This window comes from Pollicipes pollicipes, unplaced genomic scaffold, assembly GCF_011947565.3.
Source record: "Pollicipes pollicipes isolate AB1234 unplaced genomic scaffold, Ppol_2.1 Scaffold_4002;HRSCAF=4701_pilon_pilon_pilon, whole genome shotgun sequence".
NCBI lineage: Eukaryota > Metazoa > Arthropoda > Thecostraca > Pollicipedomorpha > Pollicipedidae > Pollicipes > Pollicipes pollicipes.
In genome coordinates this window covers 12040626-12055596 of record NW_023596420.1, presented here as the reverse complement: position 1 = coordinate 12055596, position 14971 = coordinate 12040626, and the positions used below count along the sequence as shown (strand labels likewise).

Below are 14971 nucleotides of genomic sequence, written 5' to 3'. Positions count from 1 at the left end.
CATAGACGCTGCATGTGACAGATGGGTGATTGCTGACCTGACAAAGTTGATAGACACAACTGGAAGTCAGTTGTAATGTCACTGAGACCGTTGTTAACCTATTTGACCATTCAACAGAAAAGAGGAATACTCGCAAAGTCCCTGGCTACTTCCAAGTATCAATTGCTCCTTACACGGCCGGCACGCGATGCACGCCCGCGACACGGATGGCGTCATCTAGCGCAGCGCCCCTTCCGTGCAGAAGACACCGCTGTGGAACCTCCAATCCGGAGATTCCTCCGAAACTGAGACGGCGGCTGACCGGTCCGGGGGTTTTGCGCTGTGACGCGGCGGCCAGGCGGATATAAGGTAGCGCCGAACGGACCAGCCACGTCAGTGATCGGCTCTCGCTCCGCTCCGCCGCCCGCCAGCTCCGCAGACACAGGTGAGACGAGCCACGGCACACGGCGCCGTCCGCCAACAAACAGAATGCAACGAATTGCTGTCTTACGGACTCGCTGGCCAAGTGCATTGCATGGCGTACGTGATGCACGACCAATTTCTCGGCGGCATGGACCATCGACGAATCCGAGTTCCGGAACGAGTGGCTGCTTTAGCCGTTGAGCACCATAGCACCTCAGACTCTTCAGCATACCATTTATGGTCTCTCGGTCGCCTGTGATGAAGACCCCTCTCCTGCTTGGGGAAATAGGATCTACGGTCTCTTATATCCCTTTACCGCCCATGTTGCAATTTGGATGACCCGATGTGCAGGTTGAACCACGAACACCGTGTCCCGCGGCCTCCCACGTTTAATCACCCTGGCCTCGTCTTTGAAAGACGGCGTCACCCCACCCACTTTGGCGTATTGGCCCCCTACTATTGTCAGCACTTGTTGACCTAACCCTTAAAGCTATCATCACGTATCTAATACCATCGCGTGGTTGGAGTCAACACAGGGCATTCTGGAGGTATCGGCAGCTAGCCCAGATGTCTCAGAGCTGAACTCAACTGAACTGCAGCTAAACAGCGCCTCTCCGTTGCAGACATGCTTCGCTCCGGTATGCTGACGCTGGCCTGTCTGGCCGTGGCGCACGCGCTACCCTTCGACCCGTTCTCCTTCTTCCCGCCCAGCACCGCGACCGGCACGTCTTCGGGCACCATCACCTCGGGCGAGACGGTAGGGCAATCCGGTGCGTCCAGAGTCGAGCAACTGCAGGCTGGGACCGGAGGTCGCACGGAGGGCGGCGGCTTCAACTTCGGCAACGCCTTCGCTACTCAGCAGCGCGAGGCGGGGCTCCTCGGGAATGCGAACGCTGCTGATACGGGCGCCACGTCGGTGCAGGAAACCTCCCCAATTGGCGGCGGCTTCCCCGTTGGCTTCCCCGGCGGCTTCCCCGACGGCTTCCCCGCTTTCAAAAATCCGTTCGGCACGGCTGAAGGCAAGGCGAACGCCGCTCTCACCACGGGCGAGACCGTCAACATCGACGGCTCCCGGAGCAAGATCACCAGTCTGGGCTCCAGCGCCGGCGGCAGTGCTGAGAATGGCGGCATATCCATTAGCGGAGCCTCTGGCAAGACGTCCAGCACCGATGGCATCTTCGGCAGCACCGATAGTTCGGAGGTCAAAGCTGAATCGGTGCAGGCAGGCGGGAGGTAGGCCCCCTCCCCTCCCCCCGATGTGATATGCCTGGCGCCGCCTCTGCACGGCCGCCGCGCACCGCTGGCGGCGCTCGTCAGCCGCAGACAGTCGTGCGCAGGCGCGTCAGAGCTTTTGTTTCGGCGGACCGGAACAACGACACTGTCGGAACGCCTCGGACCGGCTGTCCTTGAGGAGGTCACGACCGGGTCCACGACAGAAACCGTGTCACGCCGTCGCTTGCACGAGCTCTGCGTTTGAGGCGTCATGTAAAATTGTACGACACAGCAGGGTGTAGCGAAATATAAGAGGAATAGTACCCGGATGATTTGCCGAACGATGATGTGAAGTCTGATGACACGCAATGTATGCGTGTACTGAAAGGTAGAATTAGGCTGGGCTTCGCAAGATTCGTTTACGTAATCTAATGCTTTGAATAAGTCCATAATACTAAAGCTTTTTTGCTTGAAGTCTCAGCCGAAGGGTAAAAATCGAAGGTTTTGTCAAGACCAAAAATGGGCTCAAACGATGCTAACTCATCGGGTTCAAAAGCTTGGAGCGAATTTATTAGTTCATGAATGGTAGTAATAGAATTGTGATAGATTCCCATGACATATAGTAGGCGTTTAGTCATCTATACCTTAAATGGGTGCATTTCATCCAGCATGTGTCCCATTTACAGCAAGCATAGATCATTCTAAGCTTGCAAGCCATTCAAAAGATATTGGCGAGACTTTTGCAAAATATGCCGAACACACGCACATAACGAGTGTTTTCAATGTTAAGCTGCGCTCATTTGTTGTTGTTGACATATAAGAGTATAATTGGCGACAATGTGACTTGGAAATATTTTTTGTAAACGTGTCTCTGTCGCATATATCGTACGTCATACACAAATGTGGTCACGGCTCAGTGACGGTGTCAGCTGCTTTTGGCAGTCTGCCAAATCCGCAAGTCGAAAAATAACCGAAACGCCGGCAGAAGTCAGGTTCACGGCTGATGTAGTCTCCACTCAGCGAAGCACGACAGCACGAGCGCGAAGGCTATGTCGTGAAAGCCAAGGCCAAGCACGAAGGCCATGTCACGAAGGCCAAGGCCAAGCACGAAGACCATGTCACGAAGGCCAAGACCAAGCACGAAGGCCACGTCTAAGATGTCCCAGAAATGTATTGCTTGATTATCGGATGCGTGAAATCTATCTGACACAATATTTGGTCCGCTGACCTAGGGGTCATGCTTTCAATAATGTTACGAAATCAGCTTCGGTTGATACCGCAGTGTTACAATGTTGTACCAGCAACGAGCCTCGAGCGCTAGCTCCGCGCAACGCTGGTCGTTACTGTCGTCGCATACTTGGTGTCCAGTGTCAAATCCTCGTGAGGTGCGCATGCATCGGCTTCAGTGGGCCTCAGGGCAGCCTGGGAATTGAAGTACGATCAGCTGAATAGTGGGTTACACGAGTGTGGTTCCAGTGTGGAACAACGCATTTCACGGCGATTGACCTCAATATCACTTCTTCCGTTCAACAGATTACGACATATGCCTGGATATTACGACTAGTCTAAGCATTGTATATGTTCTTAGTGCTGCAGAACGAAGAAATTACGCAAGACAACATCCCCATCCCTCCGTAACGCCAATGGGTGTCAACACACCGCTGCGGACTTACTGCAGTAATTGAACATGTCGACGATTTTGCAGCGGCATTCAGCAGTACCACAGAAAAACTCACTCGCTATCATGATTTCGCTGAGGAACAAACGCGGCTGTTGGGAACAAAAGCCTTTATTGTGCTTCATGCAGTTGTTGCTGTCGCCGACTTTGCCGAAAATCATTGTTATATTGCGCTGGATGCCGCCCAGGAAGAAACTTGGGGAAATGTGAGCGCGCTGTTTGAGCATTCAATGACTGCCAGGCCGGTCAACGTGGAAGGACGCAACACCAAAGTTTGTGCATGCTATCTGGCTGCACCACATATAACGCTGCACGTGTTTATAAAACATTTCTTCATCCGCTTCATCCGATTTACCTCCGTATTAAGAGATCAGGAATTTCTCTGTTGTCTGTGCGGAGCAAAACAAGGGTATTGTCATAACACACGCCAGGGTGGGAGGTTCAATGCCGCACGCTTTTGTGAGGAAGCAAAGTCGGCCTCCTGAGATCTCAATAGCTAAGAAGTATATACACACCAAACCCTCAGTGTCGATAGAGGTCTCTGAAATGGCATTTGTTTCTAGTTTTGTACATCGCTCGCTTATGGCCGGCGGGTCTAATAAGGTGAAAAAGGTCAACTCCACATCAGTGTCCAAAGTGTCCTCAGACCGCCTCACGCAACCATTTTCGACAGATGCTTTTTACAAGCTAGAGGTCACTAAGTTTCATATCACTTCAGTAACGTTGTTTGGCCTTTGGAAGGAAAAATACTGAAAATTGATGAAGATAATCTTAATATTTGTATACACCATCGGTGCTAGGTACTTCCCATCGCGGCATAATCCTCAAAGCACAAGATTGGTCCGGGTCACTTAAGGTATTGACCTCCCCTGGCTTTCATGAAGTCAAAACAAGTAATCTTTTCACGTCCTTGTAATTCAAGAACGCGAAATGATCGTCCAAAAATGTTCCATAAGGCAAATTGTCCAGTTGTAAAGCTGTTTGGTTTTAACCTTGATCTGACCTTCATGTCTGACACAAAAGCCAATGTAATCAGTTGTAACCATAACTGAAATTATATCATTGTCTAAGAAACTATCTCAAGGTGGTATAACTACGTATAACAATCCCTTGTCGCAACATCTTGAGCGATTTCCTATGAGCTCTCTTCGCTGACAGCAATGGCCGACTTTGACCTGTTGTAGGCCAGCGGCCGCACGAGGTGTGCCTAGTTTTGGCACCAAACGATCGGTTATTCAATTGCGTACAGATAAACACAGTTTGGCGCATCTGCGCCGCGGCGTTCCGAAATCATTATGGGAAAAACCCGCGGGTTGGGTCCATTTGATTCCCGATCTGAGCACGGCTTAACCTGACTCTTCGTTATACACTATTGCGTAATGCTACACATATTGTGACCACCTAAGCGGATTTTCGGCGCACCTCATGAAAAACGGCAAATGGCGTCATTGGGGGACGGTGAAGCTGTGGCCCGTGCTGTTGCGTGTCACATTCTCCGGGCTGCAAAGATGTACGAATTTGAAAGACAGAAAATGACCACGGGTGTCTGGTTATTTATCATCAAAAGAATCAGACACGCAGCCATGACCGAGAAGCTTGCTGCACGATTATCTGCAGCCTGACAATTGCAGGCACTCAACAACAACACCGGTTTGTTCAGTGGGAAGGAGGGCAAGTGATCGATGGCCATACATCACCAACCCAGTGACGATGGGTGAGTTCTTCTGTTCATAACTGGAAAAGGCAGGGCCCGGTCTTAAGACACTGGAGCAGTGGTGAAATCGAAATTATCAATCATTTTCAATACTGCATCCTGAACATTAGCAGGCCCTGGGAAAAACTTAGCGTGTTCCTTAGCATTGTTTAGTGCTGTTTTGCTCACAGACGTAAAAACGTTTACAACACAGTGGGCGGGGGGGAGGCAGGATCAGGGCATACTTAGCAACGTCTCCCGAGAGGCAAGCCAGTGCGACCTGGACAGGGGGGGGGGGGGGGAGGGCGGGATGGAGGACTTTGTCCACTCTATCCATTCACCGAAGCACATTTTTCAGATAATTAAATGTCCTGTTTCTATGCTATATATACACACCTGCAGCTTTTTTGCTGGTATACAATCTTGTCTTCTTAACTCATCTATGCCGTTCGGCAAACAAGGATACCCAGTTTCCTAAAATGACGCATCTGTTTCAGCATTGTTTTCACTGGGAAGTCAAAGATTCCTTTTTCTATTATCCATTTTCAAAACTGTACCATGAACATCCGCAAGGCTTGGATAAAACTGAGCGTTTCCTTTATCAGCACTGTTTTACCCACAGACATAGAAGCGTTTCAAACAGTGGAGGGAGGAGGATGGGGACAGGATCAGGGCACACCTAAGAACGTCTCCTGAGAGGCAAGCCGATGCGACCGGTGCGGAGGGGGGCGAAAAGGAGGACTTTGCTCGCGCGCATAATTCATCCAAACAAATTTTTTAGGAAAGTAAATGCTCTGTTGCTATGCTACATATGCACCTGTAGCTCTTTTTGCTGGTACACACCCTTGCCTTCTCGACTCCTCGATGCCGTTCGGCAAGCAAGAATGCCCAGTTTCCTAGAATTACGCACCCGTTTTAGCACTGTTTTCACTGGGAAGTCAAAATCCTTCAGCGGGGAGGCACTTTCGGTCCGTCGGGAGTCATCTGCCTTCAGCATTTGCATGCCAAAATAAACCGTAGCACAGAATGGGCCGGAGTTTTCACTCAAACCTATTTGAAAATCCTATCACGTTTTATAAATCTCGACTTCGCCAACTTCTTTTCAAGAGGTGAGCATCAAATCGGTTTGCTTGCCCAGCACCGACAATGGGTGATAAAAAGGCGTTTAATCCCTTACAAACGGTTTAATTGCAGCTACCATTCTAACGAGTACGACAGTACCTGCAAACGGAAAAGTTAGTCTCTGCATGCGCGGTTATTGTCACTACAGTTACGCAGATGTAAACAGAAATCATGCCATGCTGCGAACACGTCCGCCCAAGATTCCATGTGACAGCACGGATAATATGACACCCTTCGTGCACTGCGACGAACGAGTCACCCTTTATCTATTGAAAATGCTTACTGTACTAACTTATTTCAGGAAGAGTTGGCGTTTCATCTGCTTTCCATTGCCAATTTTTCATGCGGCTCCGTAAGGTTACCATGATCACGCGATGTGACTAAACATTTTAGTCGCTGTTTGAAATGACGAATACTGTTGCGTATATCTACTGTGTGATCACCATTCCTATCTTCGTTTCTTGACAAGGACATCTGATGTTTAGATATTTCATGGCATGGCCCGAAAAAAGATGACTTAACTGCTAACAGAATGTTTTCGATTGATATTTGATGTGTGATATTTCATGCAATGAGAAATATTGTTCATCTAGTGTTTGTCTCACAGGTCACTATCTCCTAGGACGGCATCCGTTTGGTTTTCAGTCGTTGCGAGCTTGCGATGAAGGAGGCGTTGGGAATCACCAATGTATTTATATTTGTTATTGGGAATCACCAACGCATTTATATTTATTGCCGTTCTCTCAGTCGCATGAGAGTGGTTGAGACTACCGACTCCACCACGTGGTGAGTGCCTGGCGTTTAGTGCAAGAGCTGATCAATTATTTGACCCGGAAGATGCCAAACGGCGGGAGGCGAAAAGATCCCCACAGCCATGTTAGTGGACGAGAAAAATTACATTTTTACGACCATGCGGCGCGGCATGTGAATGCACGGAAAATGTCTGCTGACGGTTTCCGGCAAGACATGGGGTATTGTAGTCCAAAGCAGTTGTGCCTACAAACTGTTCGGACTTAAATCAGAAACAAATGGCCAATGTGTTTTCGAATAAACGACATGGATGATGTGGCCAATACTAGCAGCACTCAGACCATAATGAGAGGCGACATCGCTCTTCTCCAAAAGCTTTGTTAGGGTCCTTGCCCTTGCCTTGCTTCGGAAAGAGCCTGCTAGGGCCTAGACCGGCACGGAATTGACTGTTTGGTATTGGTGGTCTCAGTCAGCTGATATAGGACTCTCACTGTCTCGAGGGCCTGCGAGCGGTGCAACATGTCATTTTACTGATATTTGAGGGTCAGGACTGGGTTACCTTGGATATGACCTTCGGCCAGCCCATCTGACCTTCCGATCGGGTGTTTCGTCGTGTGCCCCGTGGGCGTTGATATATGGCTTCTCCTCAAAAATCAAGACCTTGGGCCACTGGTGGTGCCTGGAATTTGTCGTCACTTCAAAATGAAGGTTTTGCTGCCCTTTGTGATGTGCTCTGGAATTGGGTGCGTCTTGCAAATAAAGATTATGATGACCGAAAGGGAAAGCTTTCTGTGTCCTGCGCCGAAAGGGGCTGATCCAGGATTTCGTCAGGGTGGGGGGGGGGGGGGGGCAAGGAAATTGTGGTGTACCTTTATTTGGTGCCACCTGAAATAAAGCCTTCGTCGCCCATTGAATGGCCCGCTTGAAGCTGCTGCCTTTGGAGAACAATGTTAAGGCATCCCGGATTCAATGTTTTGGTGCTCGTTCCTCGAATGCCTGTCCAAGGATTCAGTCAATAGAAAGGCACGGGTATAGTATGGTGTACCTTGAAATTTGCTACCTCTTCAAAATAGAGCTTTCGGGGCCCCGTCGTTTTGGTGCCAAACTGGAATAAGGCGGCTCTGGATAATAAAGTTGATGATGTCTCGAAACGAAGATTTTGAGGCTCCTCCACCAACCGGACAAATCCAGCATTTTGTCAGGACGAACGGTAAAGCAACTGTGGTCTCACCGGATTTCAGCCTACTTCAAAATAGGCGTTTTGGGCTCTTTAAATGGCCCGCCTTGGTTTAGTTCCCGATGAAAATAAAGATTGCAGTGCCCAAAATGTCTCATTCAGAAATCCGAGGGTAAGAAAGCTTTGGTGCCTCCTCTCGCAAGCGGCCGGTCCTGGAATTCGTCAGGGTGGGAGACGGAACATTGTTCTGCCCATGGAATCCCGTACCTTTTAATAATAAAGCTTTGGAGCCTTTGTGGTGCCACCTGGATGGAGGTACACCCGAAAAATGAATGTTGCGGTGCACTGGAATGCAAGTTTTGGTGCCCCGTCAAACTGTGATTTTAGTGCTCCCTCGAGGCAGTTAAACCTTATTGTGCCCCAAGGGGCAGGGCATGGCCCCATGCACCCTTCCCATGCAGATTATTAATCATTGCCATTGTGCAGGGTACTTAATGACGCAAAATAAATCTTGATACGGGGAAATGACAAGATGGGACTGACTGAGAAAACAAGAGAATATTCACCGCTCACCTGGTGGTCCCTGTCGTAGTACTTCTTCGTTTGGCGAGAGCCCCAGGATAGCTCCGTGTCCGCTGTCCCTGATCCTCGAGCTGTGAACTCCGCAGGAATCTTGGGCATAAAACAAAAAGCGGAAGCTTTGGAAACCGTGGCCATAAACCTAGTTCCAACAAGAATCGAAGAAAGAGTTTTGAGAGAAGGTAAGATCAAATACACGATTGGACAGCGTGTTGGCAAAGCGCAAAACTCTTAGCCGTAACCTAATGTAAAGGATTACTATTGCTATTTGACATGAACATGTTCGATGTTATGTTAAGTATTGTGAACTTATTTTGAAAAACATGCATGAAATGCAACACATGAACTATGTCGTAAATCCACTGTAGTCCTAGTCCTTTCCAAACAGGGGCATGGTCGGGGGACCAGGTCTCTGCTCCCAAATATAGCAATATGTGCGACTGGGCTTAAATGGTTTCACCAATTAAATCGTGGAGACCGACCCTCCGTGCATTCAGATCCAGCCCCGCTCTGAAGCAAAGAAGCTGTCCCCCCCCCCCCCCCCACTTGGGTCATGATCGGCGCATCACCGGGCATCTCCTCGTCCGGTCTGACACGTCGTGCAAACTGGGTCAGCCATATTAGTTGACCTCCATCCGATTTTGGAGCGACACCCCGATCATCAGTTAACCATCCTAATGCGCCACATTTTTAACACATTAGTAAAAGTGCACAGCACAGCTTAAGTACGGCAAATGTTGACTTACTATCAAATACCCTCCACCTCCACCTCCCGAAACGCTCTGCCGCAAGCGATGCACGTTGACGGAAATTCAGGGTGTTCGAGAATGTTCATGTGCGACGAAAAGATGAATCCATCAAAGCTTAATTCACGCTGCTTTTATGGAACAAAATTGCTCCAATATGCAGTACTTAACCATAGTGACGTTGTTGTCTGGCACCTGCAAAGTGCACGAAAACAGCATTGTTCGTGTCATCATTTAATTGAAAGAAACATAATTATTTCGCAGCATGTTTCAGGAATACTTTGTAATACTTAGTATCGCTTTTTCAAACGTTGCAATAATCTCATGCAGAAATTACTTTTCCTAATAATATTATCAACACATCACATGAGATTCAACAAGACTTTACTGTTACTACTAGAAGTCAGTTGTAATGTCACTGGGACCGTTGTTTTAAAGTTTTAAATTAGCGGAGAGTCCCAAAGTCTCCGCAAGAGGGCCGTCCCTCCTCACGGTCTCCTGAAATGACAAACTGGTCTCAGATGAAACCATATAGCAAGAGGTCTCATTGTGGAGACTGTGAAGCATCTTCCAAGAGGACTTACGGTGTAGGTTCTCAAAATCAGCTTTCAGTGTATGCAAACAAATGAATCCGCCAGGCATTTGCCAAACGTTTCAAAACCCAATACGCGTCCCATTTAGTAGATGGGTGATTGCTGGTCTGACAAAGTTGATAAACACAGCTAGAAGTCAGTTGTAACTGTCACTGGGACCGTTGTTAACCTATTTCACCATTCAACAGAAAAGAGGAATACTCGCAAAGTCCCTGGCTACTTCCAAGTATCAATTGCTCCTTACACGGCCGCCACGCGATGCACGCCCGCGACACGGATGGCATCATCTAGCGCAGCGCCCCTTCCGTGCAGAAGACACCGCTGTGGAACCTCCAATCCGGAGATTCCTCCGAAAATGACACGGCGGCTGACCGGTTCGGAGCCTTTGCGCTGTGACGCGGCGGCCAGGCGGATATAAGGTAGCGCCGAACGGACCAGCCACGTCAGTGATCGGCTCTCGCTCCGCTCCGCCGCCCGCCAGCTCCGCAGACACAGGTGAGACGAGCCACGGCACGCGCCGGGGCTACCACACGGCGCCGTCCGCCAACAAACAGAATGCAACGAATAACTGTCTTACGGACTCGCTGGCCAAGTGCATTGCATGGCGTACGTGATGCACGACCAATTTCTGGACGGCATGGACCATCGACGAATCTGAGTTCCGGAACGAGTAACTTCTTTAGCCGTTGAGCACTATAGCACCTCAGACTCTTCAGCATACCATTTATGGTCTCTCGGTCGCCTGTGATGAAGACCCCTCTCCTGCTTGGGGAAATAGGATCTACGGTCTCTTATATCCCTTTACCGCCCATGTTGCAATTTGGATGACCCGATGTGCAGGTTGAACCACGAACACCGTGTCCCGCGGCCTCCCACGTTTAATCACCCTGGCCTCGTCTTTGAAAGACGGCGTCACCCCACCCACTTTGGCGTATTGGCCCCCACTATTGTCAGCACTTGTTGACCTAACCCTTAAAGCTATCATCACGTATCTAATACCATCGCGTGGTTGGAGTCAACACAGGGCATTCTGGAGGTATCGGCAGCTAGCCCAGATGTCTCAGAGCTGAACTCAACTGAACTGCAGCTAAACAGCGCCTCTCCGTTGCAGACATGCTTCGCTCCGGTATGCTGACGCTGGCCTGTCTGGCCGTGGCGCACGCGCTACCCTTCGACCCGTTCTCCTTCTTCCCGCCCAGCACCGCGACCGGCACGTCTTCGGGCACCATCACCTCGGGCGAGACGGTAGGGCAATCCGGTGCGTCCAGAGTCGAGCAACTGCAGGCTGGGACCGGAGGTCGCACGGAGGGCGGCGGCCTCAACTTCGGCAACGCCTTCGCTACTCAGCAGCGCGAGGCGGGGCTCCTCGGGAATGCGAACTTTGCTGATACGGGCGCCACGTCGGTGCAGGAAACCTCCCCAATTGGCGGCGGCTTCCCCGTTGGCTTCCCCGGCGGCTTCCCCGACGGCTTCCCCGCTTTCAAAAATCCGTTCGGCACGGCTGAAGGCAAGGCGAACGCCGCTCTCACCACGGGCGAGACCGTCAACATCGACGGCTCCCGGAGCAAGATCACCAGTCTGGGCTCCAGCGCCGGCGGCAGTGCTGAGAATGGCGGCATATCCATAAGCGGAGCCTCTGGCAAGACGTCCAGCACCGATGGCATCTTCGGCAGCACCGATAGTTCGGAGGTCAAAGCTGAATCGGTGCAGGCAGGCGGGAGGTAGGCCCCCTCCCCTCCCCCCGATGTGATATGCCTGGCGCCGCCTCTGCACGGCCGCCGCGCACCGCTGGCGGCGCTCGTCAGCCGCAGACAGTCGTGCGCAGGCGCGTCAGACCTTTTGTTTCGGCGGACCGGAACAAAGACACTGTCGGAACGCCTCGGACCGGCCGTCCTTGAGGAGGTCACGACCGGGTCCATGACAGAAACCGTGTCACGCCGTCGCTTGCACGAGCTCTGCGTTTGAGGCGTCCTGTAAAATTGTGCGACGCAGCAGGGTGTAGCGAAATATAAGAGGAATAAACCTGTGATGATTTACCAAACGATTATTTGAACTCTGATGACACACAAGGTATGCGTGTATTGAAATGCAATGTTCTGAGTGCTGCAGCACCAAGAAATTACGCACGACAGCATCCCCACCTCTCCGTTAATGCAGTGGGTGTCAACAGACCGTTGCAGGCTTGTGAAGGTGATTGAACATGTCAATTTGATAGCGTCGGCCAGCAGGATCGCAGATAATCCCTCTCGTTATCATGATTTTCCCAAGGAACAAGCGCTGTTGTTGGAAACAAAGGCCTTGATCGTGCTTCATGCAGCTGTTGTTGCCACCGAATTTGCCGAAAATCATCTGAAAATATGCTAACATCATCGTGAAAAATATAATATCTATTCGTTGCCAGCGTGGAAGACCTTAAGAATGTCGTCATACCCGCACCAGGGCGGCAGGTTGAACGCCACGTGATTGGGTGAGGAAGCGAAGTCGCTCTCCTGAGACCGCAATAGCTTAGAAGTATAGGCACCAGACCATCAGGGTGGACAGAAGTTCATGAAATCTCATTTGTTTCCAATTTTGTATATTCCTGGCTTGTCGCCGTCGGGCCAAATAAGGTTAAATACTTCACATCACTGTCCGAAGTACCCTCAGACCTCCTCACACAATCATCTTCAACATGGATGCTTCTTGTGAGCCAAGGGGCACTGGTGTTTATATCAGTTCAGCGACGTTATTTGACCACTTAAATGAAGAATATCCAAAACCGATTCGGACAGTTTTGATATTTCTCTGTGCGATTAGTGCCAACTACTATCCAAATTGGCGTGCTTCTCAAAACAAGATTGTACGGGGTCACTTAATGTCACTGACCTCCTCTGGCTTTCATGAAGTAAAAACAAGTAATCTTTTGACGTCCTCGTGATCCAAGAATTTGAAATGAGCGTCCAAAAATGTCCCATAAGGCAAATTGTTCCGTTTTAAAGCAGTTTGGTTTTAGCCTTGATCTGCCCTTCATATTTGACCCAAAAGCCAATGTGACTAGCTGTAGTCACAACTGTAATTGTAGCATTGTCTAACAAACTATCTCAAAGTGGCATGGCAACGTGTAACAATCCCTTGTCGCAACATATTGAGCGATTCCCTATCAGCTCTCTTCGCTGACAGCAATGGCCGACTTTGACCTGTTATAGGCCAGCGGCCGCACGAGGTGTGCCTAGCTTTGGCATCAAACGATCGGTTATTCAATTGCGTATAGATAAACACAGTTTGGCGCATCTGCGCCGCGGCGTTCCGAAATCATTCTGGGAAAAACCCGTGGGGTTGGGTCCATCTGATTCCCGATCTAAGCACGGCTTAACCTCACTCATTTATGCACATATTTTGCGACGCTAGCTGAGTAGATTTTTCGGCACGCCTCACCAAAAAGGGCATGTGGCGTCATTGGTGAACGGTGAAGCAGGCCGTGGCGCGCGAAACCCGGGCTCGCCCTGTCACGAATCACATTCTCCGAGCCACAAGGATATGCACGAATGTGAAAGACATGAAATGGCCGAAAGTCGTGATGATATTGAAATTATTATCCATTTTCAACACTGCAACCTTGACATCCACAGACCTTGGGTAAAACTTGGCGTGTACTTATGAGTACCGTTTTGCCCACAGGCACAGAACGTTTCAAAATGTAGAGGGGGAGGGGAGGAACGGTCAGGGCACACTTGGGAACGGCCCCCGAGAGGCAAAAAGGAGTGCTTTGCAAAAAGGAACGGCCCCAGTGCGAGAGAAAGGCGAAAAGGAGTGCTTCGTCCGCGCTCTTAATTCATCATGACACATTTTTGAGGTAAGTAAATGTCCTGTTGCTATGCTGAATATACACCCGTAGCTATTTTGTTTACAGGTGCACAATCTTGCCTTCTCGTCCCATACATGCTGTTCAGCAAACAAGAATACCCAGTTTCTTAAAATTACGTTTTTGTTTCAGCACTGTTTTCACTGGGAAGTTCAAATTACATTAGCGGGGAGGCATTTTGGGTCCGTCGGAAGTCATCTGCCTCTAGAATTTGCATGCCAGAATGAAGGTAGTAAAGCACGGAATAGTCAGAATGTTTAGCTCAAACCCATCCCAAAATCCTAATATGTTTTATGAGCCTCGACTTCACCGACTTATTTTCAAGAGATGAGCTTTTGTTATGACATTTTCGGCAGAACGAATTTGACAAATTCAAACAAGGCCTGCCAAAAGCAATGCGTAGCGGTGGTAAAGCCTGCCAACTTGGTGGATAAGGCCGGCGACAAAAATGCATATATTCACGCAAAGCTTGGTGTCAAAAACGTTTTTGGAAAGCAAAGTTTGGTGACGGCCAAGACGAAAAATGCCGCACACTATGCAAAACATAACATGAGGTCTCCATACATAGATATCATGCCTGCATGGTTAAAAATTTCGTCACACACGAGCAAACGTTTCTGTAAAGACTATCGCACTCTACGGCACCATGGTATCTTTTCTAAATTTCATTCCAACCCGGCGACAAAGATGTCCTGTGATTTTTCGTTGGTCGGCCGGCTCAATGATAGGTCAGCGACAAAGCAGGGTATTTCCTGTGGCCCGTTTTTAACAGCCGACTCTTAGAGTCCCAAACTAGACAGTATGAAGTACTGAAAAAGTACTGAAAAATCTAGATATGGAGATTCATCTGGCCGCAAGGGCGTGTTTCAATCGTTGCGAAGGGACTGATATGAGGTGGGCGGTGCCTTTCAGTGTGCCGCAACCTTGCAAGTGGCATGCGCATTGCAGTTTTATGAATGCCTGCCCAGGGTTTAATTTCTGGCCTTGTTTACTTCGTTGGCTGTGCCGTGATTCAGCATCCTGTCTTCAGCGACGAGAGGCATTGACGGTGTAGGGTCGGCAGAATGATCCGATCAAGTTAGAAATTGATCTGTGATTTTTGAAACCACCTTTTCAAGACACCAAAAGGGCTGTTGACTCACTGAAGCATTCACAAGCGACCAGCCCTCTTCCCTTTC

The 14971-nt window shown here is 49.6% G+C and overlaps 2 protein-coding genes across 2 annotated transcripts; both read left to right on the top strand.

Annotated features, from left to right (window-relative positions):
- The first annotated feature begins 342 nt into the window (after positions 1–342).
- Positions 343–1937, top strand: LOC119093989 (putative PE-PGRS family protein PE_PGRS3). The gene is made up of 2 exons (XM_037217035.1): positions 343–424; positions 1026–1937. The coding sequence occupies exon 2, from the start codon at positions 1028–1030 to the stop codon at positions 1637–1639; it is 612 nt and encodes a 203-aa protein (XP_037072930.1). The 5' UTR covers positions 343–424; positions 1026–1027; the 3' UTR covers positions 1640–1937.
- Positions 1938–10365: 8428 nt separating this feature from the next.
- Positions 10366–12348, top strand: LOC119093934 (uncharacterized). Its single transcript, XM_037216954.1, has 2 exons — positions 10366–10447; positions 11064–12348. Exon 2 carries the CDS (start codon positions 11066–11068, stop codon positions 11675–11677), a length of 612 nt encoding a protein of 203 aa, XP_037072849.1. The 5' UTR covers positions 10366–10447; positions 11064–11065; the 3' UTR covers positions 11678–12348.
- The last annotated feature ends 2623 nt before the right edge of the window (positions 12349–14971 follow it).

Coding starts and splice junctions, on each gene's coding strand:
- LOC119093989 (XM_037217035.1), top strand. CDS start 1,028: ATGCTTCGCTCCGGTATGCTGACGCTGGCCTGTCTGGCCGTGGCGCAC.
- LOC119093934 (XM_037216954.1), top strand. CDS start 11,066: ATGCTTCGCTCCGGTATGCTGACGCTGGCCTGTCTGGCCGTGGCGCAC.